The sequence below is a fragment of the Herpailurus yagouaroundi genome, unplaced genomic scaffold (assembly GCF_014898765.1).
Source record: "Herpailurus yagouaroundi ecotype Mexico unplaced genomic scaffold, PumYag 77, whole genome shotgun sequence".
NCBI lineage: Eukaryota > Metazoa > Chordata > Mammalia > Carnivora > Felidae > Herpailurus > Herpailurus yagouaroundi.
This window is the reverse complement of record NW_024412388.1, coordinates 79,117,934-79,145,457: the sequence shown is the minus strand read 5'-3', so window position 1 is coordinate 79,145,457 and position 27,524 is coordinate 79,117,934. Positions and strand designations below refer to the sequence as shown.

At 38.1% G+C, this 27,524-nt stretch overlaps 1 protein-coding gene across 7 annotated transcripts in view; it reads left to right on the top strand.

Moving 5' to 3' along the window:
• EVI5 (ecotropic viral integration site 5) overlaps nt 1-11,662 on the top strand; it is a 248,898-nt gene extending 237,236 nt beyond the window's left edge. For all 7 annotated transcript variants that reach the window (XM_040470985.1, XM_040470988.1, XM_040470986.1 and 4 more), the window contains one exon: nt 7,388-11,662. In XM_040470985.1, coding sequence (XP_040326919.1) covers nt 7,388-7,699 — 312 coding nt within the window. In that variant the 3' untranslated portion in view covers nt 7,700-11,662. The remainder of the gene's footprint in view (nt 1-7,387) is intronic.
• Nucleotides 11,663-27,524: the final 15,862 nt, after the last annotated feature.

The following is a 27,524-nucleotide window of genomic DNA, read 5'->3' as shown; positions in this document are numbered from 1 at the left end:
ACAGTGTGAGCTTTATCCATGTTGTTCCCTGCAGCAGTAATCTGTTTGTTCATTTTTGTTGCTGTATAGTGTCTCATTGTATGAATATACCATAATTTATTTAATCATACTATTGTTTATAAACATTTGGGTTATTTCCATTGGGTATTATTATGAATAAAATTGCCATGAACCCTATTACCAGTCTGTATTATACTTGTTTCTGTTGTTCATACGCTTAGGAATGGGATTGCTGGGTGACTGTTACAATTTATTGTTAAAACCAGGACACTTTTGAGAATGAAGATAGGATACCAGTAATAATTACATTGTGGCAGCAGGTATAATCTAGGACTGTGCCAAGCAAACTGTAATTTTAGCTATTCTAGGTATAGGCTATGTAGATGTTCAACTTTAGTAAATACTGTCAAACCATTTTCAGAAGTGCTTTTACTAACTTGTACCACCACTACTAAGAATCTATAATGAAGTTATTCAATATGATCAGTTAAGGGGCCATTAATTTGCTTTGACAACCAACCTGGCAGAAAGTAAGGCAAAGTTCCCTTGCAGAAATTAAAGAGCTTATGTTACAACACTTTAAAAAATAGTTTGGAAATATCTACTAAAGCTTAATGCACATATTCTCTATGACCCAGCAGTTATACTCCTGGGTATATACTCAAGAGAAATGAGTGCTTATATTCATCAAAAAAAATAAGAATATTCATAGCAGCATTATATGTAATAGGCTGGAAACAGCACAAGTGGCCATTAACATAAGATGAATAAATAAATTGTGACATATTTACATAATGGAATATTATGAAAAAGAATGAACTTTGCTATCCATGCCATCATGGGTGAATCTCACAGACATAATGTTGAGTAACAGGAGCCAGACACAAATGATTATATACCATATGATTCTTTATATTAGGTCCGAGAACAGGCAAAACTATTCTTTGGTGATAGATGTCAGAATAGTGGTTACCTTTGAAGGTAATCCCCAGGTGAGGAGAGGACACAAGGGGGCCTCCTGGGGTACTGGAAATGTTTTATATCTTGATCTGGGTGGTAGTTATATGGGCATAGACATAAGTAAAAATTTATCAACCTGTACACTTAAAATCCATGTGCTTTACTGTGTTTTATCTTTAAAAAAAAAAAAAAAAAGTCTAGGGGAGCCTGGCTGACTCGGTAAGGCATGCAAATCTTGATCTCAGGGTTGTGAGTTCAAGTCCCACACTGGGTATAGAGATTACCTAAATATAATATCTTTAAAAACAAACAAAGCAAACACACACACACACACACACACACACACACACACACACACACACACCATGAGCCTAAACATTTTCTTGGAACAGACAGTCTTAGAGTTTTCTCAAGCAGTTTAGATATTAGAGTATAGTGGCCACAAAAAAAATCACAGAACATCTAGTTTTTTTAATTGATAGACTTCATTATGGAAGACAGTCTTAGGTTTACAGAAAAATTGACCATAAAATGCAGGAATATTCTCCTTCAATGGTTTCCCTTGGTTTCCTCTGATACCAACATCTTGTGCTAGTGTCATATATAAGTTATAACTGATAAGCCAATATTGATACATTCCTGAAGTCCATATTTACATTAGGGTTCACTGTTTGGACTGTACATTCTGTGGGTTTTTACAAATGTTTAATGATACGTGTCTGCCATTACATTGTCATACAAAATAGTTGCACTGCCTAACAACCCTTTGTTCTCTACCTATTCATTCCTTCCCTCCCTTTGAACTTCTGGCAGCCACTGATCTATGTACTGTCTCAATAATTTTGCCTTTTTCAAAATGTCATATAGGTGGAATCATACACTAATGTAGCCTTTTTTTTTAATTTTTTTTTAACGTTTATTTATTTTTGAGACAGAGAGAGACAGAGCATGAACAGGGGAGGGGCAGAGAGAGAGGGAGACACAGAATCGGAAGCAGGCTCCAGGCTCTGAGCCATCAGCCCAGAGCCCGACGCGGGGCTCGAACTCACGGACCGCGAGATCGTGACCTGAGCTGAAGTCGGACGCTTAACCGACTGAGCCACCCAGGCACCCCTAATGTAGCCTTTTCAGATTGACTTCTTTGACTTAACAATATGCCTTTAAGATTACTGTATGTCACATCCCCCATCTTCACACATCCCTAAGAGCCTAATATTAAACTGCTTTAACAGTTCCTCAGACCTACTATGCTGTCTGTTGCCTCCATACTTTGAGCACATACTTCACCTCTCTAATGGGGCTTTTCTGATGTGTGATACCATGTGATACTTTCTAACCAGAAAAAATAATTGATACAGACTCAGGTATTCAGAGAGAAATCAGGACCCTACTTAAAGACCTGGAAAGGATTCCACTCTTAAAGGTATATTTCATTGCATGTGTGTTAAAGCTCCTGAGTTTCCCTGGATACAGACTTTGAGACCTGTCTAAAACTGGAGCACAATTACAGTAAAACTTTTCTGCTGTTCTGATGATAGAGCCTAGATCCAAAAGAAGCAGTAGACTAACAGTGGTAGTACCAAGGTCTGATAAGATAATCATGGGGATGTTTTTGAAAACATTGGCAGTAGTGCCTAATCATTTTTAATACATGAAATTCCAAACAGAATTTTTTTAAATTTTAGGTGTGCCTGGGTGGCTCAGTCAGTTAAGCATCTGACTCTGGACTTAGGCTCAAGTCATGATCTCACAGTTTGGGAGTTTGAGCCCTAAATCAGGCTCTGTGCTAACAGTGCAGAGCCTGCTTGGGATTCAGTCTCCCTCTTTCTCTGCTCCTCCCTCACTTGCTCTCTATCTCTGTCTCAAAATAAATAAAAATAAACTTAAAAAAATAGATTCTGTTAAAAAAGAAAGACATTCTTTAAATTTAAGCTTTATTTTAAAATGTTAATTTTGTGTTGCAGAAATCAGCCTAAAATTACTAATCTAGATAAAAAACATCAAAGTGTATTAGAGGTATCTTATCATTGTAGCATTGTCCTCACTGATTGCAAATTATATCTTATTGTAACAAAATGCTTCCTCACGCCCTCCTACAGATACAGTCACCTATGTGTGTTTCTCTCATATGACTGTTGAGTTGTATTAAGAAATATTTTTTCTATCAAGGCCTGTAAAGCTAGAACTATACTCCTAAGGTTGGACATATTATCCTTTTTTTTTTTTTTCCCCAACGTTTATTTATTTTTGGGACAGAGAGAGACAGAGCATGAACGGGGGAGGGGCAGAGAGAGAGGGAGACACAGAATCGGAAACAGGCTCCAGGCTCTGAGCTATCAGCCCAGAGCCTGACGCGGGGCTCGAACTCAAAAATTATAAAGAACCTGCTCTACTGTCTTTACAGTTGAGAAATTAATATCATTGTGATTCTTAATCTTTTATATTAAAAAATGTTTTTGTTTTTGGCTGGATGCTTTATCTTTTCTTTGTTCCCGGTGTCCTGAAATCTCATTGTGAGGTACCATGGTGTAAGTGTACTTTTATCCACTGTGATGGATACTTGACAGGCTTTTTTCATCTCAAAGCTCATGTCTTTCAGGTCAGAGAAATACATGTCTGAAACCTCTTTTTTTTTTTAGCCTATCCTGAGGTTGTTTTTTGTTTTTTGTTTTTGTTGTTGTTGTTTTACATGGAAGCAGTTTCTTCAGAGGAAATAAATGATTTTTAAAGAGTTTTCTTTTCCCCAGATAGTCTATTTCCTCCTAGTTGCCTCTCCCCCTACCCCCAGCATCTCTTAGATGCTTCCCCTCCCACCCACCCCCCCAAATGCCTGCTAACATTTGACTCCCTGCTCAAATTCTAGGCCTGGAGAACTTAAGCTGGCAGGAAGTCCTGAATGCCTGGGTAGGGTTCATTGACTGTGATCTAGCTGAGGGCCTTCTCTGGGGGAAATCCTAAGATCACCAGAGAAGAGTCCCTTTGCTTAAAATTCCAAAGATTCCTGGTGCTTCTATTTCCTTGGTGAATCTCAAAAGTACTTCCGTTCACATTCAGTGACTTTGAAACCTATTTCTAATTTCACCTTGAAAAATAATACTTTTTAAATCTTTTTCACAATATGAGTGTGTTACTGGCATTTCATAAAGTTACGTTTTGTTGTTGTTTTATAATGATGTTCCAACAGTCTTTAACCAAAAATTAGAAAAGACAAGGGGCCACAGAAGGGTATGCTAAAGTACGTATGTGTACTTTTCAAGACAGAGAGTGAGTCCATAGCTTTTGTCAGATTCCTCATCCCATGACTGACCCAAAAGAGCAAGCAAAGCCAACCAAGCAAAACACTGCCTATCAGGTAGTGGTCCTTACTCTGGGATGTGCATCAGAATTATTCTGGTCTTTTGAACATATACGCTGCCAGACCTTACCCTATAGCAGGAGAAAGTTTCAAGAGAAGGCATTTAAGTGAACTGCTCTTTGTGCTCACTTTGTCAGCACATAAACTAAACAGACAGCTTCTTGTTTCAACCACCACATAGTGGAGTTGGCTCAGAATAGCTTGGTTGTACTACTGAAAGATGGTGTCCATTTTTATATACCACACCCACATAGGCAGTTGTTCATGGTTTAGAAGGTCTTTTATTGTGAATAATTAAGAGTTCCATTTCAGGTAAATCATCTCCTTTCTCACTCAGGCCCATTTGGTTTGAGCAGAAGATCTACCACAGTGATTCTCAAACTGAGGTATCAAGATCTTCTGAGATGTTTGTAAAAAATGTTTCATTCTCAGAATTTGGATTCCTTAGATCTGGGGAGAGATTCTGCATTTTTAATAATCACCCTTGGTTATCCTGATGCAGATGATCAGTGGACTGTATATTGAGCTTTGCTAATCTAATTTTATACCAATAATAATAATATCCATGGAAGTTTTTTGGGGGGAGTGGGGTTGAAAAGATTAATAGTCTGGTTTTTGTTGTTTAAATATAATTAGCTCTGAAGGTCTTGTGATAAGGATCAGCAGTACAGCTCTTAGATCCAGACACCCAAGATTTTACACTTTAGAAGGCCCAGCTCTGGCCTTCCTCCAGCCAAACCTCTCTTCATGGGATGAGGATTCCCCCAGGACATCCTGACCTGAAGTTCAGGCCCTTATAGAGTGCATTATGGGTTCTCAGTACCCTGGAATTCCTTGCCTAAATGTCCACTTTCAGGGCCTATACAGGCCTTGTCCCTCTCAGAACCAGTGTGCACACTCCTAGGTCCAGGATATAACTAAGGGATAGCTTCGGTTTTACCAGACAGTCCCTTACCTTCACCTTTTTCTTCTCTCCAAAATTCCTTTATGCTGTTGCTATTCTTTATTAGCAGTTCTCAGGTATAGAAGCTTTAATTGCATCCCCTTGACATTGAGGAAATAACCCTTCAACCTGGAGTTAGTTTTATATAATGCTTGAAGTCACTTATTACATCTGATATGAGTCTGTAGTTTTTTAAATGCAATAAATTTTGTTAGAGCTACAGCTTTCCAAACAATTGGGAAGTTGCGGTTCCTCTGCCACACTCCTTTTGTAACAGCCAGGGAAAAGGAAGACACATGTTCCATATTATTTCTTCAAAAGGGTCTGGGAAAAAAGAAAGGAAGAGATTAACTGACATAATTTAACACTTGGAGCTATAAATCATGTGTTGCAATATGGTGATAGGATATTGCATCAGAACGTGGCAGTTGTAGTAATGCAGTGGGTATCACAATTAAGGGGAGGTCTTTGTGGTGCTCTGTGCCCTTTCCCTAAAAACTTAAAACTTTTAGTTTCCCTAAAAACTTTCTGCTCTGCCAGGGGAAAAGGTATTACTTAAATTACACTGTACCTCACTGTAATTTCATTCTCTTGACTTAGGGCATAGGACTTCCTTTGTGGTTGAAGGTTTGCCTGAGGCAGACATTGCTGTACTGAGTCTCAGCATCCCTCTTGTTTCCCATTGTTCCCACACCAGCAGGGAAGTGCTGAGGTTTCTTCACTTCTTCCTGGAAGTCTGTCGGGGAAGCTGGGAGGTGTTATGGCAAGGCTGTAATCTCTTTACTCTCAGAACCGTTAGTTTTGAAAGTATATGTAACATTTCCTGAATATTTCACATAGGCTTTATCTTAAGATTTGAAAGATAGCGAGTGACCAGGAAATTGTCCCTGAGAAACAAAGTTGAAGGTTGATAGTAATGGTAAAGGTAGAAGGCATGGGATGTATTTCAGCAAAAATTCTTGGCAAGTCAAGGTAGATTTTGATAGTTTTTTTCTCTTAATGTTTTTGTTTTTAACTCTTCTGCTCTATTGTAGGAGAAAATGCATGGTGTATGGGAGAAATAAAACAACTGACAATATCAGCATTAAGTTTCATATTTAAAACCTCAGCTTTTGAGAACAGGGCTGATGTCTCAATTACATGGTAGTAGAAATGGTAGGATCCATGGTTGTGGATTTGGGAATTTGTGAGAACTTAGGCAAAGAAGTGGGAGATAATACAAAGAAATCACTTCTAATCCTGATAAAGCTGGTTTTGGAAAATGTGGTTTAGAAGTATGACGACAATGGGTTTTTCATTGCTGAGCTCTAGAATTAGACTTTCCCACCCAGTAACAGCATATAACATCCACAGCCCTTCCCATGTGAAGGTCTGGCTGTGTGAAACTCCTGGGATAGCCAAAAGTTGGATCTGAAGGTGGAAAGAGAAGAGAAATAGGTGAGCAATACATGTCATTCTTCTCCCCTCTTGCCTCATGAGAGAAGTTGCTCCTTCTCCCTAAGGAGGAGTAGGGGAGAGAAGGCAAAATGATATATTACTGGCATTCCTCCCATGCAGAGAGAAATCTAACTAGCGGGATGAAGCATTCCTGCCCTGAGTGAGTCTTTGGTTGTCGTTGGGATATTATAATAGGATGGAGACTCATAGCAAATTTTCATCTTTTGTAACAATTATGGAGTCACGCTCTCAAAAGTCAGCATGTATGATAGTTCAGAGTATGGTCTTTAAGTCCATATATTCTAGAGATGCATGCTAATATATTTACAGGTAAACTGACAGAATGTCTGGGATTTACCTCAAAATAATCCAGGGACAGTAACAAGATTGTCCATGTTGTATTAGTTGTTGAAATATGTCCTCAGCAAGTTATTCTACCTGAGTTTACATTTCCTAATCTCTAAATGGGGATGATTAAATCTACCACATAGGACTGTTATGATCATTCAATTAAAATAAGTTATATGCCCATTACATAACATATAGGAGGCACTCAAAAATTAGTAGTAACTATTTTATATATAAATGGAAAAGAAATCAGGGCATCTTCTCTTTTAAACATGAAACATTTGCTTTCTTGGTGTTTGTGTTTCCTCCAGTTGAGAATATTAACTTGGATTTTGTTTTGACAGCTCAGGTGCCTAAAAGGACAGAGGGTCTTCTCAGGCCAGCCTCCTTTTGATGGAATCCACATTGTCAACCATTTAATAGGAGATGATGAATCATTCCATTCCTCTGATGAAGATTTTATAGATAATTCTTTACAGGAGAGTGGTGTTGGTTTTCCTTTGCACAGAAAATCTGGCCCAACGTCTTTGGACCCCGCTGTGGCAGATGGTAGTGAAAGCGAAACAGAAGACAGTGTGCTGGAGACCAGAGACAGCAACCAAGTGGCTCGAAAGGAGCAGTCCCCAAGAAAAGAGTCGTACTCAACCACTGTCTGACCATCACTGTGAACTAGACTGTGGGGGTTTTTTAAGGGACCGGTTATCATATGATTAAGGGTTTTTGGAACATATCTGTTTCATATGTACATACGTATATACATACATACATACATACATATATATATATATATTTTACAGTCTGCCTTTTTATCTTTGCCAAATCTTCACCACTGACTTACCATTGCCATAAAGTAGACTGGAATATGGTTAATGGGAAAAATAAGATTCTAACAGTATTACTGAATATTAATGTTTCTTATTTAGAAAATTCAATTATGTCTATATGTGGGAAGCATTTTCAAGTTCAGAACAATGGAAAATTGGATTTTCTTCAGACAAAACTGCTTTTGTGCAATATTTCACGCTCATTCAACAAATTATTATGTTTATCAGTTTGTTTTCATAGCAGCTGTCTGTAAACATTTGACCAAGATATACATATAATTTATCTTGTGTTTTTGTGTTGGGGGAGTTTTTTTTTCCAGTTAAAGTTACTGTTTTAGTAGTGGGCCACTGAAAGCTCCCAACCACAAAGGCTTTTTTTCCATATAATTTTACAAACACAAAATTATGGTCATCTGTCTTGAGAGTTTTAAGTTTTGTTTTAATTTCTAACTTTTATGTGCATATGATGCTTCCATGCGTTGCCTACTGGTCAGAGTAGTAGGTTAACTACAAATAAATTGTGTTGTCCATATTTATAAATCTGTATCACCCAGCACTGAACATCATTTTATATGGAGAATGTATGTGTTGCAAAATGACTGCCTTCAGCATTCTAACAGGACTTTTGTAAATAATAGGTTAAAAGAAAATTGAAAATGAAACCAAACACTAATATTTTAATAGCTTTAGTATTTTGCTTAGTATTCAACACTAGCAGATTCATAAGTTAACTAATGCTTGCTTCAAAAACACTATTGGTGACATATTTTACTTCATGTGTATATAACTAATAAATTTTTCATGATTAAAGAGGTTATAGCACATATTACTTAGTGCTGATATCTACTTAATATAATTTAAGCAATGGACTGATGTCCAAGATACACAAAAATTATATCTGCAAGTAATCTACAAGCATTATCTTCAGATTCTCTTGTTACTAATCCATAGATGAAGCCATAAGAATTCTTTCCTACCAGTTCTTCATTTTTATCGTCTAGACTTTTTTCCTAGAAATCTGAATGCCTGTCATTGATAGATTGGTGGAATACCATATTACACTTAGATTGTGTAAAGATAACAAGAATGTGTTGATTGGATGCTTTCCACTCTCATTTTCTTCAGCAGCCTATGAAAAAAATGGCCTTCAAGGATAAGAGGAAAGTAGAATTCTGTATATATGGAGATGCAACTTTGCACAATATGTTGCATGCAGGAAAAAAATTTATATGACAGAATGGAGTAGAAAAGACAAAATAGTTTTGTACCTAAAACTAGGAGTTAAGCCTTATGGTATATCACGGAGTAGGCTTTTCCAGCAAGCCCTTTGTAGGCTTGAGAAACAAGCTTGAAAATATGCCTGTTTTGTCCATATCACCAGGTTAAATTCTAGTGATTAATTTACCTGTGGTCACAAATTAGTAAGTAGCAGAGCCAAAATGTTAATCGATATGTCTGACACCAAGCTGAAAAGCCTCAGCTAATGGATTTCTCAATTCTCTACTTTTCTGACAATGTGATTGAAATGTTTCCTGAATATATATAGATCTATATCTATGTATAGATATTAGTATCAACCCTCATAAACTCTACACAGCTTATGAGTGTAGACACTGTTACTAGAATCATCTGACCGGTGCTTTTGGGATTCTCTTTTGGGGTTCAGTACTGTTAGCCTAGAGGCTCTTGATGCCCAGGTAAAATGAGATCAGTCATGGCTACATGATTGCTTTGACCCCCACATTAAGAAATCTAAATGATCTAGACCAAGGGTCAGCAGCTACAGCCCATGAGCCTATTTGAGCCAGCTTCCTGTTTTTACATGACCCAAAAAATAAGAGTGGTTTTTAATTTTTAAATACTTGGGGAGAAAAATCAAAAACACAATGACGTTGTGTCACATGAAAATCATATGAAATTGTGTCAATACATAAAATTTTTTGGACCTTACCTCCATGCTTATCCATTTACATATAGTCTATGGCTGCTTTTGTGCTACCATGGCAGACTTGGATAGTTTCAACAGAGACTGTATGGCACAAACAGCCTAAAATAACTACTATCTGGCGCTTTAGAGAAAAAGTCTGTGGACCCTTGGTTTAGATACTGTAAAATGTAGGTTAATTCTTAAGTTTGTCTTAGTAGAAGATTGAACTGTTTGCTTTTGCTGTTGAACTAATGGTTTGGAAGCCTGAAATGTCCTAGTGATTCTTAAACTCATAACTATTCAAAATGGAAAATGTTCCAGCTGTTTTATATCATGAAGTCTTTGATGCCACCGAAAATTTTGGAAGGATGTCTGTACCTTTGGAAATGGAGAAAGACAGGGAAGAATTCCAGAATCCCAGCACTGTTCTTTCAAGCATGCGTATTGACCTTTAGGGTATGCCTCAATGAGTCAATGTTTTAATTTGACTTTAAGGACCTCTTTCTAGAATTGTGGTAAATTTGAAAGATATTCTCAGAGCATTTTCTAAGTACTGTTTTCTGGTTAGGAATTAGGTTTTAAAAGAATCATGATAAATAAACCTTAATCCATTGATATTCTTATAATTTGGACAGTGAAAAAATAGAAACAACAATCGTCTCATGCAAGAGCTTTGATTCAAATACTCCTTAGAAAGGTTAGAAAGGTTTAAAATCTTCCTGGTTTTTTGGATGCAATAGGTTACTATGCCCTAATTTGACATTCAAATTAAGACTTCTGAGGTATTGGAAAATGTTCTCTTGATAGATTTTATTTAGTCTCTGGTACTTTGTGTCATTTAAATGTTACTCAGTTAAACAGCTAGAGTTGAAGAATATTCAGGGAGGAAAAAGTGAATAAAATAACAAACTCACACAAAAAAGTACTCTCTCAGGATAGCTACCTTCATGTCATTGTTATCTAGGTTGAAACGCTAAAGGTAGAGGCTACAGGTGATCTGAATAAAGTGGAAATTGCATTGAGGTGATGAAACAGAACTTTTAGATCAAGCAAATATTTCAACAGCCTTTTAAAAATCATTGGTAAATTTTTCTTCCTGAAAAAAGCAGTCAAAGATAAAACATTGCACAATCTCTTCCCTAATGGATATTACATACTCAGTGTTTGATGATTAATTGAGACATCAAGTCTCAATTAACTGGCAGGCTAGTTTGGAAGAAAAAAACCAACTTTGTCTTAGCTCAGAGCTTGCAGCTTGTTACTCTCCAGATAGTGCCTTTGAAAACAAAGTCTAGGCCTTTTAAAGTATTTTATTTCTAACATCATAAATGAATTGGTTCCATATTCTCCTTTATCTTTTACATAATACATTAAAATTTTCAGATTTAAAGTAAAATAAGTATATGAATCGTATTTTGGTAAAGCCCTTTCGTGGCCAGCTTGATTATTGCGTAGTACCAGACGTCAACAGCTAATGGTTTATGAAATCGTTGATTTACTTTATTAAAAGTGTACTTTAGCCTGAAAGTTATTGCTGCTCTATCATTAACAAAACAGTTTTTTAAACTAATTAATTTTAATTGAACTCATTTTCCTGAAATTAAAATTCCTGGTTAAAAGTGGAGTGGATGCTATTTATATCCAACTTTTTACATCACATTTTCATTGATGTGTACCGTACCTATCCTTTCTTTTCACTCCAAAGAAAAGATGATAGAATAATGCATTAGATATACTATAGAGATACACAATTGTAATGTTTTTCATTTTACTGTTGGAATTTCTTATTATAACATTGTATGATAACCTGAAATGTTTACTTGTGCCTTTGCTTTAAACAATTATTAAAGTTTTTCATTTTATAAGAATTTCTGTTTCCTTAAACGATTCAACCTAAAAGGGGAGAGGCATGAAAACACTGTTAAAAAATGTGTGGCTTAATATCACATATTCACTAATGAGGTTTGTGTTCCATGGGTAGAGGGACCATATCTGCCTGGCCCACCCATGTATAATTAGTGCCAAACACAGAGCCTGGTACATGACATTTTTCAATTTAGTGAAAGGTAACATACCTAGATTTGTTACTTTCTTCAAGAAACATGGTGTTTGAAAATATTAATAGTGATATTTTCATCTCACATTGCATTTTAGGTGATTGATTAGCAACTAAGTTAATAAATATATTCAGATATCTAATTTGTGCTATTGTGAAAAGAAAGTTATGCTTTCTGCATCTTTATCACAATGTTAATATCATTTAGTTCAGAAGCAGTAGTTCACTATATATTCTGCTTTATTCCTAAAGGGTTTAAGACACTTTATAAAGGTATATGATGTATGACAAGATAGTCATAATCCAGAGTCTGTCCACCTTGACACTATTGACTTTTGAGGCCAAATTGTGGCAGGAAGCTGTCCTGTACATCATAGGGATGTCTAGTAGCATCCTTGGCTTATACCCACTAGATTTCCAGTAACCACCCCTCCTTCAGTTGTGACAACCCAAAAGGTCTCCAGTTGTTGCCGATGTGCCCTGTAAGGAGGAGTGAGAATGGAAATCACCACTGGTTGACGATCTGTGGTATAAATTTAGAAGTGGGTCAAAAAACAACCAGTAGAACCCAAACAAAAAATATATACATTTATTGAAGATAGATTGCAAATTTTGACTCTTTGTAGTAGTCAGTATGAAAAGTAACACCTGAGCCATAAGGTGCCAGTTCACACTTATTAGGATGGCAATTGAAAAGAAAGTGTTGGCAAGGATATGGAAAAATTGGAACTCATACATTGTTGGGAATGTAAAGTGGCGCAGCCATTGTGAAAAGTTCTGGCAGTTCCTCAGAAAAGTTGAACAGAATTACCATATGATTCAGCAATTCCACTTCTAGGTATATACTAAAGAGATTCATGGGGCGCCTGGGTGGCTCAGTCGGTTGAGCGTCTGACTTAGGCTCAGGTCATGATCTCACAGTTTGTGGGTTTGAGCCCCGCATCAGGCTCTGTGCTGACCGCTTGCTCAGAGCCTGGAGCCTGCCTCAGATTCTGTGTCTCCTTCTCTCTCTGCCCCTCCCCCACTCATGCTTTGTCTCACTGTTTCTCAAAAATAAATAAATGTAAATAAATAGAGATGCAAACAGATATTTGTACACCTGTGTGTTCATAACCGTATTATTCACAATAGCCAAAAGGTAGAAACAACATGACCATTATTATTTTTATTATTATTATTTTGAGAGTGTTTGAGCTAGGAAGAGGGGCAGAGGGAGAGAAAAAATCTTAAGTAGGCTCTACACTCATAACCATTATAAACAGATGAAAGTAAATAAAATGCAGCATACATACAATGGAATATTACTTAACTATAAAATGAAATTCTAATACTATAATGGAGTATTACATGGATGTACTATATGGATGAACCTTGAAAACATGCTAAATAAAATAAGCTCAATACATAATATGTTTCCACTGATAGGAAGTACCTAGAATAACAAATCCAAAGAGACAGAAATAAAGTAGATGTTACAAGGGATAAGGGTGTAGGGGAAAGGGGAGTTAGTGTTGAATAGATACAGACATTTTTGGGGCGATGAGAAAGTTACGAAAATGGATAGTAGTGATGGCTGCACAACACAGAATGTAATGCTGCTGAATGGTGTGCTTAAAAATTGTTAAAATGGTAAAAGTTAGGCATGTTAATAAAGTCAGCTTATAATTAGATATGTTCAAATAAAGATATATCGAAGGGGGAAAAAAACCTAAAATCTGAGTACTTATAGGGGTGCCTGGGTGGCTCGGTTGAGCGTCTGACTTCAGCTCAGGTCATGATCTCGCAGTTTGTGGGTTCAAGCCCCACATCGGGCTCTGTGCTGACAGCTCAGAGCCTGGAGCCTGTTTCAGATTCTGTGTCTCCCCTCTCTCTTCCCCTCCCATGCTCATGCTCTGTCTCTCTGTCTCTCAATAATAAATAAACGTTAAAATTTAAAAAAAAATCTGAGTAGTTATAAAACTACTGAAAAAATTTTTAGATGTAGGTTTCTAACTACTGTGGCTCCAGTTTGTGTTGTAGAAACCTGAACAAATCACAGAATTCTATGGCCTCCTTGCTGCTCCTTAAACACCTTACTCCCATCCAGAGGCTTGCCCTTCCTGGAATGGTGTTTGGGTGCATTCCCACAAGGCTAGCTCCCCACGGCCTCCTGGTTTCTGCTCAGGTATCACCCACAAAGGAGGCCTTACCTGACCATTCCTTTTTAAGTGTCTTCCCAGGTTTATTTTTCTCCATAGCTTTGACAACTATGTGACATTGTATACATTTTACATTTTCATTTTTCTTGTCTACCCACACAAGAATAAAAACATTATGATTTTATCTCTATCCCCAGTTACTCAGAATAGTGCCTTGGCTCACAATAAATATTTCTTGAATGAATGAATGAATGAATGCATGAGTAGTTGAGTAAATCATTACACCTCATTTTGTTTATTATTAAAATGGGATAAACATCTTTGGAAACATAAATACCAGGGGAAAATCCAGAATCCCAGTGCAGCCAGCCTAGCCCCAGAGACCTCTAATTACTGAATACTGCTTTCGCACAAGACATCAAGCAGGCAGTGATGAGGAGGCCAAAGAGGAACCAGACCACCTCCTGTCTTCACACGTGGAATGAGAGATGTAAGTGTACAGATACAGGGGCGCCTGGGGGCTCAGTCAGTTGGGCGACCGACTTTGGCTCAGGTCATGATCTCGCAGTCTGTGAGTTCGAGCCCTGCATCGGGCTCTGTGCTGACAGCTCAGAGCCTGGAGCCTGTTTCAGATTCTGTGTCTCCGTCTCTCTCTGACCCTCCCCCGTTCATGCTCTCTCTCTGTCTCAAAAATAAACATTAAAAAGAAAATTTAAAAAAAAAAGTGTACATATACAATGTCGTGGGAATTCAAAGGTTATTGTCCAGAATGGGGGAATGGTCTCCTTTGACCTCTTGCCTGCTCCCTGCCCATCCAGAAGCCCCATATTGCACCATGGCAGGGCTTATGATCCCTGTCACAACTGCCTAGTGTGCCCCACTGTCTCCTATCCAATGACCTGCTCATACATAGGTGCTAATATCTCCTGATTTGAGTGTGTGGTCACAGCCCTCCTTGCACTCTAGATTTCACCAAAGATATCTAGAAATGAAACATCTTCAAGCAGTGTGTGGGGTCTCAGGCCCAGAGAACCATTCTAAATCCTCCTGAGTCGACTCTCAGAAGGTAGCTGCTATTGTGTCCATGTAAGATCTGTCACCCAGGCTGGCCGCTTTTTCAGAGGCTGTGAGGGATCTTTTCTGAGGCTGTCCTCAGTAACAGGAGAGATTGGGGCCAGGTGGAAAGAAACTAGTTGGCTTTAAAGATATTTCTCTAATTTTTTTTTTAAAGGAAATGCATACTGTACACATGAGAGACTCCAAGGCCGAGAGATGCTGTGGCAGTTGAGATGCACCTGGGAGCCCCTAACTGTTCCCTGCCTCTGCTTCAGGGGGTGGGACAGCAGCCACTGCACACAGCCCTTCACAGCAGATGGGAGCAGAACAAACAGTCAAGTCACCGTGCCTTGAGCCTGGTGTCTCCTACCCAGCCAAGGACTCTTCTTCCTCTTCCGGCAGAGGCTTTTCTGGTCTCTGCCCCTCCCACTCCAGGACTGAACTAGGTGCCCCTCTTGGTGTTTGCTGTATATCTCCCTTCAAGATACTCTCCCTAACCTCCATGAGGCTGACTCTTCCCCGTGAGTAGAAGGGACCGCATGTATATACCCCACTGTCCTGCATTGTCACATCTGTTTTATATGCTTCAAGGTCCAGCTTCTGCCCCTGTTCCTTCACCAGAGCACAGGACTGTACCAACTCTGCTCCATTTACAGAGTTTAAAACTTTTGGTGCATTAATAAATGTTCATCTCTGCAGCCTCCTTACTACCAGATAAGCTTCTGGTCAGGCTTAGGCTGCTCAGCCTAAAGGAGTCTCTGAGCCATATCTCTCCCCTGCCTCCTCAGCCTGACTGAGCTCCCGCCAGTGCTGCAAAAGCAAACTGCCAGGTGAGGAGGTGGAAAACCAAACAGTAGGGAGTCATGATGTTAAACAAAAATTTATAAATATGAAGAAAAATGTCATGCATCTCCCCCCAGATACAGTCTAGCTCTGCCCTTTCCTGGCAAACTACCTTCCAGTTGTGCTCTTTGGAGGGGTGTTCCCGGCGGGCAGCAGCCTGGGCCAGTGCTGGGATTTGAGTAATCACAGGCCCAAGTGGGGCGTGTGGGAAGGCGTGCTGTTTGGTCTGGCTCACAGCCCTTGATACTCTGTGGCTATTTTAAACGGATCCCACAGCCTTTCATTTGCTTCACTAATTTCTCTAAAATAGAATTGTCTATTTGTGGGTCAAAATTGGAGAAGCTTCTTGTTCATCACCAAACTGCTCTTTGGTGAGACTGGAGACAACACATGTGCCAAAGCCCAAAAGAGCTGGGCACATAGTAATTCAGTAAGTGCTCAATCAATGTTAGCTAAATGAGAAATTGTGCATGGCATCTCTCTCTGAATCCCCGGAACCAATCAATACAGGCCACTCAGAAAATAGTAACTGATTTGAAGTGCTGGCCTGACAGTCTCTATTTCCTAATTTCTGCCAGTGGTGGGTAATAATATTAGTTGTTGTTCTTGTTCTTTTTGTTGTCATTATTGTTGTTACCACACGCCCTAAAATCACATACCCTAAAATGGCTTACAACATCTTTTCTCACTCATGCTCCGTGTCCGTCAAAAATTGCCCGCTGCTCTGCTCTACATTGTTTTCACTCTAGGACCCAGGCTGGTGAAGCCACTTCTATTTTGAACATTGCTGATTGTTATGGCAAAGGGAAGAGTGATATGAGTTCCCCATGAGTGATATGGTTCCCCAAACTTTGGCTAGGAAGTGATCTATATCACTTCCAGCCATATTTCATTAGCTAAGGTAAGTCACATGATTCAGACTCCCCCAGAGAGAAGTGAATATTTGGAAACATGGTACTTAACTATGTTAACTATTCTAAATACATTTTTTTAAAATGTTTATTTATTTTTGAGACAGAGAGAGACAGAGCATGAACGGGGGAGGGTCAGAGAGAGGGAGAACAGAATCTGAAACAGGATCCAGGCTCCGAGCTGTCAGCACAGAGCCCGACGCGGGGCTCGAACTCACGGACCGCGAGATCATGACCTGGGCCAAAGTCGGCCGCTTAACCGACTGAGCCACCCAGGCGCCCCCTAAATACATTTTTAAAATAATGACTTTATTATGATATAATTCACACACCCAAAAAATTGGCCTTCTGGAGTATACAATTACACGATTTTTAGTATACTCACAGAGTTATTCAACCATCATCACTAATGACAGTGGCTCACGAATTTCAGAATATTCACATCAATTTCAGAATATTTTCATCACCCCCAAAAAGAAACCCCACACTCATTAGTGGTCACTCTCTATTCTCACCTTCCCTCAGTCCCTACTATTAGTAGGCAGTTACTAGTCTACTTTGTTTCTATAGATTTGTCTGAGACATTTCACATAGACGGAATTATACAATATATAACCTTTTGTGTGTGATTCACTTAGCATGTTTTTGAGACTCGTTCATATTGTAGCATGTATTAGTAGCTCATTCCCTTTTTTCCCCCAAATAATAGTCCAGTCCACCACATTTGTTTATCCATTTGTCACTTGAAAAACATTTGGACTATTACTAGTTCTTTGCTATCATGAATGATGCCACTGCGAACATTTTTGTACACATTTCTGTGTGGATATAGGTTTTTCAATTCTCTTGGATGTATGCTTAAAAGCGCAATTTCTGGGTCGTATGGTAACTCTGTTTTTTGGTAACATTTTGAGGAATTACCAAATTGTTTTAAGTGTCTGCAGTATTTTACAATTCCATGAACAATGTATGAGAGTTCTAATTTCTCTATTCCTTCAATACTTATTGTCCTTTTTATTTTAGGCATCCAGGTAGGTGTGAAATAGTATCTTATTGTGGTTTTGATTTTCATTTCCCTAATGACTAATGATGTTGGGCATCTTTTCATGTGCTAAATGACCCCTTGTATATCTTTTTTGGAAATGTCTATTTAAATCTCTTATGCATTGGGGTGCATGGGTGGCTCAGTCAGTTAAGTATCCGACTCTTTATTTCAACTTAGGTCCTGATCTCACAGCTCGTGAGTTCGAGCCCTGCATCGTGCTGTCAGTGCAGAGCCTGCTTGGGATTCTCTCCCTCTCCCTCTCTCTCTGCCCCACCCCATGCTCTCACATGTGCACCTGCACTTTCTCTCAAGAATAAATAAAAATTAGAAATAAATAAATCCCTTATGCATTTTTAAAATTTTATTTTTTATTTTTTAAAACTTACATCCAAAGTTTAGTTAGCATAGTTAGCATATAGTGCAACAATGATTTCAGCAGTAGATTCCTTAGTGCTCCTTACCCATTTAGCCCATCCCCCCTCCCACAACCCCTCCAGCAACCCTCAGTTTGTTCTCCATATTTATGAGTCTCTTCTGTTTTGTCCCCCTCCCTGTTTTTCTATTATTTTTGTTTCCCTTCCCTTATGTTCATCTGTTTTGTCTCTTAAAGTCCTCATATGAGTGAAGTCATATCATTTTTGTCTTTCTCTAATTTCACTTAGCATAATACCCTCCAGTTCCATCCACGTAGTTGCAAATGGCAAGATTTCATTCTTTGTAATTGCTGAGTAATACTCCATTGTGTGTATGTGTATATAATACTCCTATATATATATATATATATATATATATATATATATATATTCTTTATCCATTCATCCGATGGACATTTGGGCTCTTTCCATACTTTGGCTATTGTTAATAGTGCTGCTATAAACATGGGGGTGCATGTGTCCTTTCAAGACAGCACACCTGTATCCCTTGGATAAATGCCTAGTAGTGCAATTGGTAGGTCGTAGGGTAGTTCTATTTTTGGTTTTTTGAGGAACCTCCAGACTGTTTTCCAGAGTGGCTGCACCAGCTTGCATTGCCACCAACAATGCAAAACAGATCCTCTTTCTCTGCATCCTCGCCAACATCTGTTGTTGCCTGAGTTGTTCATGTTAGCCATTCTGACAGGTGTAAGGTGGTATCTCATTGTGGTTTTTATTTGTATTTCCCTGATGATGAGTGATGTTGAGCATTTTTTCATGTGTTGGCCATCTGGATGTCTTCTTTGGAGAAGTGTCTATTCATGTCTTTTGCCCATTTCTTCACTGGATTTTTTGTGTTTTGGGTGTTGTGTTTGATAAGTTCTTTATAGATTTTGGATACTAACCCTTTATCTGATATGTCATTTGCAAATATCTTCTCCCATTCCATCAGTTGCCTTTTAGTTTTGCTGATTGTTTCCTTCACTGTGCAGAAGCTTTTTATTTTGATGAGGTCCAAGTAGTTCATTTTTGCTTTTGTTTCCCTTGCCTCCAGAGACGTGTTGAGTAAGAAGTTGCTGTGGCCAAGATCAAACAAGTTTTTGCCTGCTTTATTCTTGAGGATTTTGATGGCTTCCTGTCTTACATTTAGGTCTTTTATCCATTTTGAGTTTATTTTTGTGAATGGTGTAAGAAAGTGGTCCAGGTTCATTCTTCTGCATGTTGCTGTTCTGTTTTCCCATCACCACTTGCTGAAGAGACTCTTTATTCCATTGGATATTGTTTCCTGCTTTGTCAAAGATTAGTTGGCCATACGTTTGTGGGTCCATTTCTGGGTTCTCTATTCTGTTCTATTGATCTGAGTGTCTGTTCTTGTGCCAGTACCATACTGTCTTGATGGTTACAGCTTTGTAGTATAGCTTGAAGTCTGTATCCCTTATGCATTTTTAATTGGGTTGGGTTTGTTGTTGTTGTTGAGTTGTAAGATTCTTTTCTAATTTTTTTTTATGTTTATTTTTGAGAGAGAGACAGAATGCAAGTGGGGAGGGGCAGAGAGAGAGGGAGACACAGAATCTGAAGCAGGCTCCAGGCTCTGAGCTGTCAGCACAAGAGCCCAACATGGGACTCACAGACTGCGAGATCATGACCTGGGCCAAAGTTGGACACTTAACCAGCTGAGCCCCCAGATGCCCCTTGAATTGTAAGATTCTTTATTCTGCATATGAGTCCCTTATCATGTATGATTTGCAAATATTGTCTCCTATTCTGTGAGGTGTCTTTTCACTTTCCAAATGGTGTCCTTTGAAGCACAAAAGTGTTTAATATTAATGAAATCCATTTTGTCTATGTTTCCTCTGGTTGCTTTTACTTTTGGTGTCATATCTAAGAAACTATCGCCTAATTTAAGGTCCCTATATTTTGTTCTAGGATTTTGAGAGTTTAGCTCTTAAAATTAGATTGATGATCCATTTTGTATATGGTATGAGGTAGGGGTGAAGTACTTTTTTAATATAAACCTTTATTTTAGAATAATTTTAAATTTATAGAAAAATTGCAAAGACAGTAGAGTTCCCCTATAAACTTCACCCAGGTTCACCTAATGTCTAACATAAATAGAGAACATTTGTCAAAATAAGAAATTATTAATGGTATGATAGGTTTTTTTTAATGCTATTTATTTGAAAGAGAGAGAGCAGAGGAGGGGCAGATGGAGAAGGAGAGAGAGAGACTCAGTCACACTCTGGGCTGTCAACACAAAGCCTGATGCAGGGCTGGAACTGACAAATGGTGAGATCATGACCTGAGTGAGATCAAGAGTCAGTCCCTTAACTGACTGAGCCACCCAATGGTATGTTAGTTTTAACTAAACTATAGACTTTTAGATGCCACCTGTTTCCTACAAATGTCATTTTTCTCTATTCCAGGATCTAAACCAGGGTGCTGCATTGCATTTAGCCAAGTACTTTTTGTATGTTAAGTCACTTAATCCTCACAATAGTGTAATTCACTTTTCAGATGAGGAAATTGATGCACAAAAAGTCTAAGCCACTTACCTAAGATTATATAGCTACTGAGTGATGGTATTTTTCTCATCTTCATCATCAGTCCCAAATTGTAGATAAATTTTCCTACATCCTCCAATTATCTCCCAAGGAAGGTGCATGGAGTTAAATATTGTGATGTTGCTAGCCTGAAAATGTTTTTATTCTATGTGATTGATAGTTTGGGCAATATGGTAGAGCCTGCCCAATGTCCCCCAGTATCTTTGGGTTCTCACATAAAGCTGTCCCCTTATGGGGGCTTTTTTCATTCATTGTGTTGGACTCTTACTGGATCCTTTCAATAGGGAGATTTATGTCCTTTAGATTTGGAAACATTTTACTTATCTCTGTAATAGTTTCCTTTCTCATTCTATTAGTGAGATGTTGGGGCCCCAGGATTGATCCTCTAACTTTCTTGTCTTTTTCTTTCCTGTTTTCCTTATTTAGTTTCCAAAATTGGAAATATATGTACACATTGTTATATTGACCTGATTTTTAAATGTGCCCTTTTTTAATATATAATTTTAGTGGCTGTGCATCATATAAACAATCTTAAATTTATTTAACCAATGTTCTATTGTTGGGCATGTGTTCCCTATTATTTCCATGAACCTGCTTAACGTAAGTTGTAACACACATTTTTACTTCCTTATGATAAATTATTAAAAACAGAATTCCTAGATCAGAGGGTATGTATGTTTTAAATACTTCTTTGAGATACATAATGTCCATTACCCTCCACAAATTAACATTTCCATGAGTAATATTAAAGAGTGTTCATTTTCCTTATAAAACACACTTTTGGGAACAGATAAGCTAATTTAAAATGAAGACATATTAGTTATAAATGGAGACTTGTGGTATTGAATGCATTTGGGGAAATTTTTCCTTTCTAATCTGAGAGATAGCTTTATAGATTGTAGTTATGATGTATATTGACACTATTATGCTTCTAATCATCCTTAGAACAAATACTCTGGATTACACATAGAGTTATCTTTTCTCTGGCTTAAAAGCATCCTTGTCCTAGAGCTTTGATACTGACATGTTAGTTTAAGGTGGTCAAGGCACTGGGAAGAGTAAGGTGGCCAAGGGCTTTCAAGCACCTGGTGGTTTACCGTTAGCTGAATTTTATTTTTTATTTTTAAAAATTTTAATTCTAAGGGAGCCTGGGTGGCTCAGTCTGTTGAGCGTCCAGCTTCAGCTCAGGTCATGATCTCACGGTTCATGAGTTTGAGCCCTGCATCAGGCTCTGATTCTGTATCTTCCTCTCTGTTCCTCCCCCGTTCGCACTCTGTCTCTCTCTCTCAAAAATAAAGATTAAAAAAATTAAAATTTTAATTCTAGTGTAGTTAACACACAATGTTATATTAGTTTCAGGTGTACAATATGGTGATTCCACAATTCTATACTTTATTGGGTGCTCATCATGCTACATGTACTCTTAGACCCCTTCGTCTATTTCACTCATTTCCCCACCCCCTCCTCCCCTCTGCTAACCATCAGTTTGTTCTCTATAGTTAGAGTCTGCTTTTTGCAGGGTAGCTGGCTAGCTGAGTTGGTAGAGCATGCAACTCCATCTCAGGGTTGTAAGTTCAAGTTCTACATTGGTCATGGAGACTCCTTTAAAAAAAAAAATCTCTTTTTTTCTTTGCTCATTTGTTTTGTTTCTTAAATTCCACATGTGAGTGAGATCATGGTATTTGTTTTCTCTGACTTATTTTGCTTAGCCTTATACTCTCCAGCTCCATCCATGTTGTTGCAAATCACAAGATTTCATTCTTTTTTAAAATTAAAAAAAATGTTTATTTTGAGAGAGAGGGAGAGAGAGCATGTGGCTAATGGGGGAGGGGCACAGAGAGAGATGGAGAGAGAGAATCCATTATAGGCTCCATGCTGTCAGCACAAAGCCCAGTACGGGGCTCAATCTCACAAACTGTGAGATCATGACCTGGAGCCAAAATCAAGAGTCAGACGCTCAACCAATGAGGCACACAGGTGCCTTTTTTTTTTTTTTTTAATTTGAGAGAGAGGAAGAGTGAGAGCAAGGGAGAAGGCCAGAGGGAGAAAGAGAGAATCTCAAGCAGCTCCATGCTCAGCATGGAATCCAATGTCAGGTTCAATCCCATGACCCTAGGATCACTACCTGAGTTGAAATCAAGAATCAGACGTTCAACAGACAAGCCACCCAGAGGCCCCTCACTCTTTTTTATGGCTGAGTAATATTCCATTGTGTGTGTGTGTGTGTGTGTGTGTGTGTGTACACCACATCTATATCTATCTATATAAACAATATATCTATATCTATACACACCACATCTTTATCCATTCATCTATCAGTGGACACTTGGACTGTTTCCATAATTTGGCTACTGTAAATAATGTTTTAATAAACATAGGAGTGCATATATCTTTTCCAATTAGTGTTTTCACATACTTTGGGTAAATGCCCAGTAGTGGAATTACTGGCTCTTATGGTAGTTCTACTTCTAATTTTTTGAGGAACCTCCATACTGCTTTCCACAGTAGCTGCATCAGTTTGCATTCCCACGAAAAGGGCAAAACCCTTATGAAGAAAAGGGTTCCTTTTTCTTCATAACCTCACCAACACTTATTGTTTTTTGTGTTTTTTATTGTAGCCATTCTGATAGATGTGAGGTAATAAGTCATTATGGTTTTGATTTGCATTTTGCTGATGATGAGTGCTGTTGAGCATCTTGTAATGTGTCTGTTGGCCATCTGGATTTCTTTGGAGAAATGTCTGTTCATGTCTTCTGTCCATTTTTAAATTGGGTTATTTGTTTTTTGGGTGCTGAGTTGTATATGTCCTTTATGTATTTTGGATATTAATCCTTTATCAGACATGTCCTTTGCAAACATCTTCTCCCATTCAATAGGTTGTCTTTTAGTTTTGATTGTTTGAGTTGATGTGCAGAAGTTTTATATCTCGATGTAGTCCCAATAGTTTATTTTTGCTTTTGTTTCTCTTGCCTATGGAGACATATCCAGGCAAATGTTGCTGTGGCTGATGTCAGAGAAATTACTGCCTATGCTCTCTTCTCGGAGTTTTATGATTTCAGGTCTCACATTTAGGTCCTTAACCCATTTTGAGTTTATTTTTGTTCATGGTGTAAGAAAGTGGTCCAGTTTCATTCTTTTGCATGTAGCTGTCCAGTTTTCCCAACACCATTTGTTGGAAAAACTCTCTTTTTACCTTTGCATATTCTTGCCTCCTTTGTTGAAGATTAATTGACTATATAATTGTGGGTTTGTTTCTGGACTCTTTATTCTATTCCAGTGATTATAATTAGTTGAATTTTAAATAAACTGCCTTGGATGTAGAAAACTCATAACCAGTTTTCACTGAAAATGAAGGTGCCACTTTCCTAGACATGATTTGTCAAGAACTGGAAGACAGGCAAGAAAACCTTAGCCTAGTAATAAAAAGCCAAAATCTGGAATAACCTCTAACCCTGATAAAAGTAAAGATCTTTGGGGCACCTGGGTGGCTCAGTCCATTGAGCATTCAACTATTGATTTCAGCTTAGATCATGATCCCAGGGTTGTGGGATCAAGTCCCTTTCTTTGGCTCTTGATTATGATCCCTCAAGCCCTGTGTCACGTTCCGTACTGAGCATGGATCCTGCTTAAAATTCTCTCTCTCCCTCTACCCCTATCTCCTACTCTCTCTCTATCTCTCTCTAAAATAAAATTAAAAATATATATTCTATAATTTTTCTTTGTCTCAAAACTTATTTATAAGAAGAGTCCTTACACCAAAAACCATAAAATACCTAGGAATAAATCTAACCAAAGAAAAACCTATACACTGAAAACTATAGAAAGCTTATGAAAGAAATTGAAGAAAACACAAAAAATGGAAAAATATTTCATGCCCCTGGATAGGAAGAACAAATATTGTTAAAATGTCAATACTACCCAAAGCAATCTACATATTCAATGCAATCCCTATCAAAATAACACCAGCATTCTTCACAGAGCTACAACAAACAATTCTAAAATTTGTATGGAACCACAAAAGACCCCGAATAGCCAAAGCAATATTGAAAAAGAAAACCAAAGCAGGAGGAATCACAATCCCGGACTTCAAGCTGTATTACAAAGCTATAATCATCAAGACAGTATGGTACTGGCACAAAAACAGACACTCATATCAATGGAACTGAGTAGAGAACCCAGAAACAGACCCATAAATGTATGCCCAACTAATCTTTGACAAAGCAGGAAAGAATATCAAATAGAATAAAGACAGTCTCTTCAGCAAGTGGTGCTGGGAAAACTGGAGAGCGACATGCAGAAAAATGAACGTGGACTAGTTTCTCGCACCATACACAAAAATAAACTCAAAATGGATGAAAGACCTGAATGTAAGACAGGAAGCCATCAAAAATCCTAAAAACCAGCCAACGGAATGGGAGAAGATATTTGCAAACAACATGTCAGATAAAGGATTAGTATCCAAAATCCATAAATAACTTATCAAACTCAACACCCAAGAAACAAAGACTCCAGTGAAGAAATGGGCAAAAACATGAATAGACACTTCTCCAAAGAAGACATCCAGGTGGACAACCGATGAATGAAAAAATGCTCAACATCACTCATCATCAGGGAAATACAAATCAAAACCACAATGAGATACCACCTCACCCCTGTCAGAATGGCTAACATTAACAACTCAGGCAACAACAGATGTTGGTGAGGATGTGGAGAAAGAGGATCTCTTTTGCACTGCTGGTGGGAATGCAAACTGGTGCAGCCACTCTGGAAAACAGTATGGAGGTTCTTCAAAAAGAATAAATAAATAAAATAAAAATAGAACTACCCTATGACCCAGCAATTGCACTACTAGGCATTTATCCAAGGGATACAGGTATGCTGTTTTGAAGGGGCCCATGCACCCCAATGTTTATAGCAGCACTATCAACCATAGCCAAAGTATGGAAAGAGCCCAAATGTCCATTGATGGATGAATGGATAAAGATGTGGTATATATATATATGTGTGTGTGTGTGTTTGTGTGTGTGTTTGTGTGTGTGTGTGTTTTGTGGTATACACACACACACACACACACACACACGCACACAATGGAGTATTATTCCGCAATCAAAAAGAATGAAAGCTTGCCACTTGCAACTATGTGGATGGAACTAGAGGGTATTATGCTAAGCGAAATTAGTCAGAGAAAGACAAATATCATATGACTTTACTCATATGAGGACTTTAAGACATAGAACAGATGAACACAAGGGAAGGGAAGCAAAAATAATATAAAAACAGGGAGGGGGACAAAACAGAAGAGACTCAAAAATATGGACAACAAACAGAGGGTTACTGGAGGGGTTGTGGGAGGGGTGATGGGCTAAATGGGTAAGAGGCATTAAGGAATCTACTGCTGAAATCATTGTTGCACTATATGCTAACTAACTTGGATGTAAATTTAAAAAATTAAATTAAATTAAATTAAAAAAAGAAGAGTCCTTATTCTTTATAGAGACATCCTGAAATATTTACAGAAGAAATGATATGATACTTGGGATTTACTTCAAAATAGTCTGGTGAAGGAGGGGAGCAGTGGGTGGGGAGATAAATAAAACAAGTCTAGCCATAGATACACTGTTGAAGCTGCATGGCGGGTACAGAAGATACATTTTATTATTCTCTCCCTGTATGTTTGATGTTTTCCAACAAAACAAAACAAAAACAATACAACCTCGTTTTCTGTGAACACATGGGAGAAACTAATGTAGGCCATTAGATCTGGCAATTTAAACACAGTCTCTGAGGCAAGATGATAGAGTTGTATCCCAGATGTGAGTTGGCTCATGGGAGGCTCATTTTACCTAACTCTACAAACCATGGTCGATGGCCTGGATTTTTGCAGCTCAGTAGCCAGTTTATCACTGGAGTTCACTAATGATCTTCCACTTGAAGCAACTGATTAAAAAATATGAATTCAATAAAGCACCTGATGTGCTGGAAATTTTTTAGATCTTGACTTGGACGTGTATCTATGTAAAAATTAAGCAAGCTCTACTCTTAAGATTGATGCACTTTTACTGCATGTAAATTATACATCAGTAAAAGTTTACAGAAGAGAATAAAGCATCCAAGACTATTTCTAGAGCTGTTTAAGAATTGCTGTGAATTGTAAGCTCTGATCCCCATAAGCAAGTGGTATTGCTGACTTGTTCCCTCTACAGGCGTGAGGAGACCTGGCAAGATAGCATCATTTATCTCATCGTTTTACAAAGCCAGCCTGAATAAAGGACGATTTAGTATGTTTGCTTACTATTGAGGGACAGCATAACCAGGATTAAAAGTCTGGGCTAATATCGAAAATCACTTAGGTTTAAATAACTGTGTGACTTTGGGCAAAACTTTCTTAACCATGAAATAGGAATAATAATAATAATAGCACTGCCTATCTCAAGGGTTGTTGTATTCAGTGAGATAATACGGGGAAAGAACTTGGCACAGTCTCATAGTCAACAACCAATACAAATGAGTTATTAGCTTGGTTGATATTATTAGCCTGGATTTATCAGACTCATGTTGGACACATAAGGACCAGGCAGATGTTAGCTATTAATTGTCCGTTATATCCCAATATTATACTATTCGTTGCTTTGAATTTTCGCAGCCTTTGGATCCATTGGCAGGAACTGGTTATGGGGCCAACTACACGTGTTCAATACAGATACACT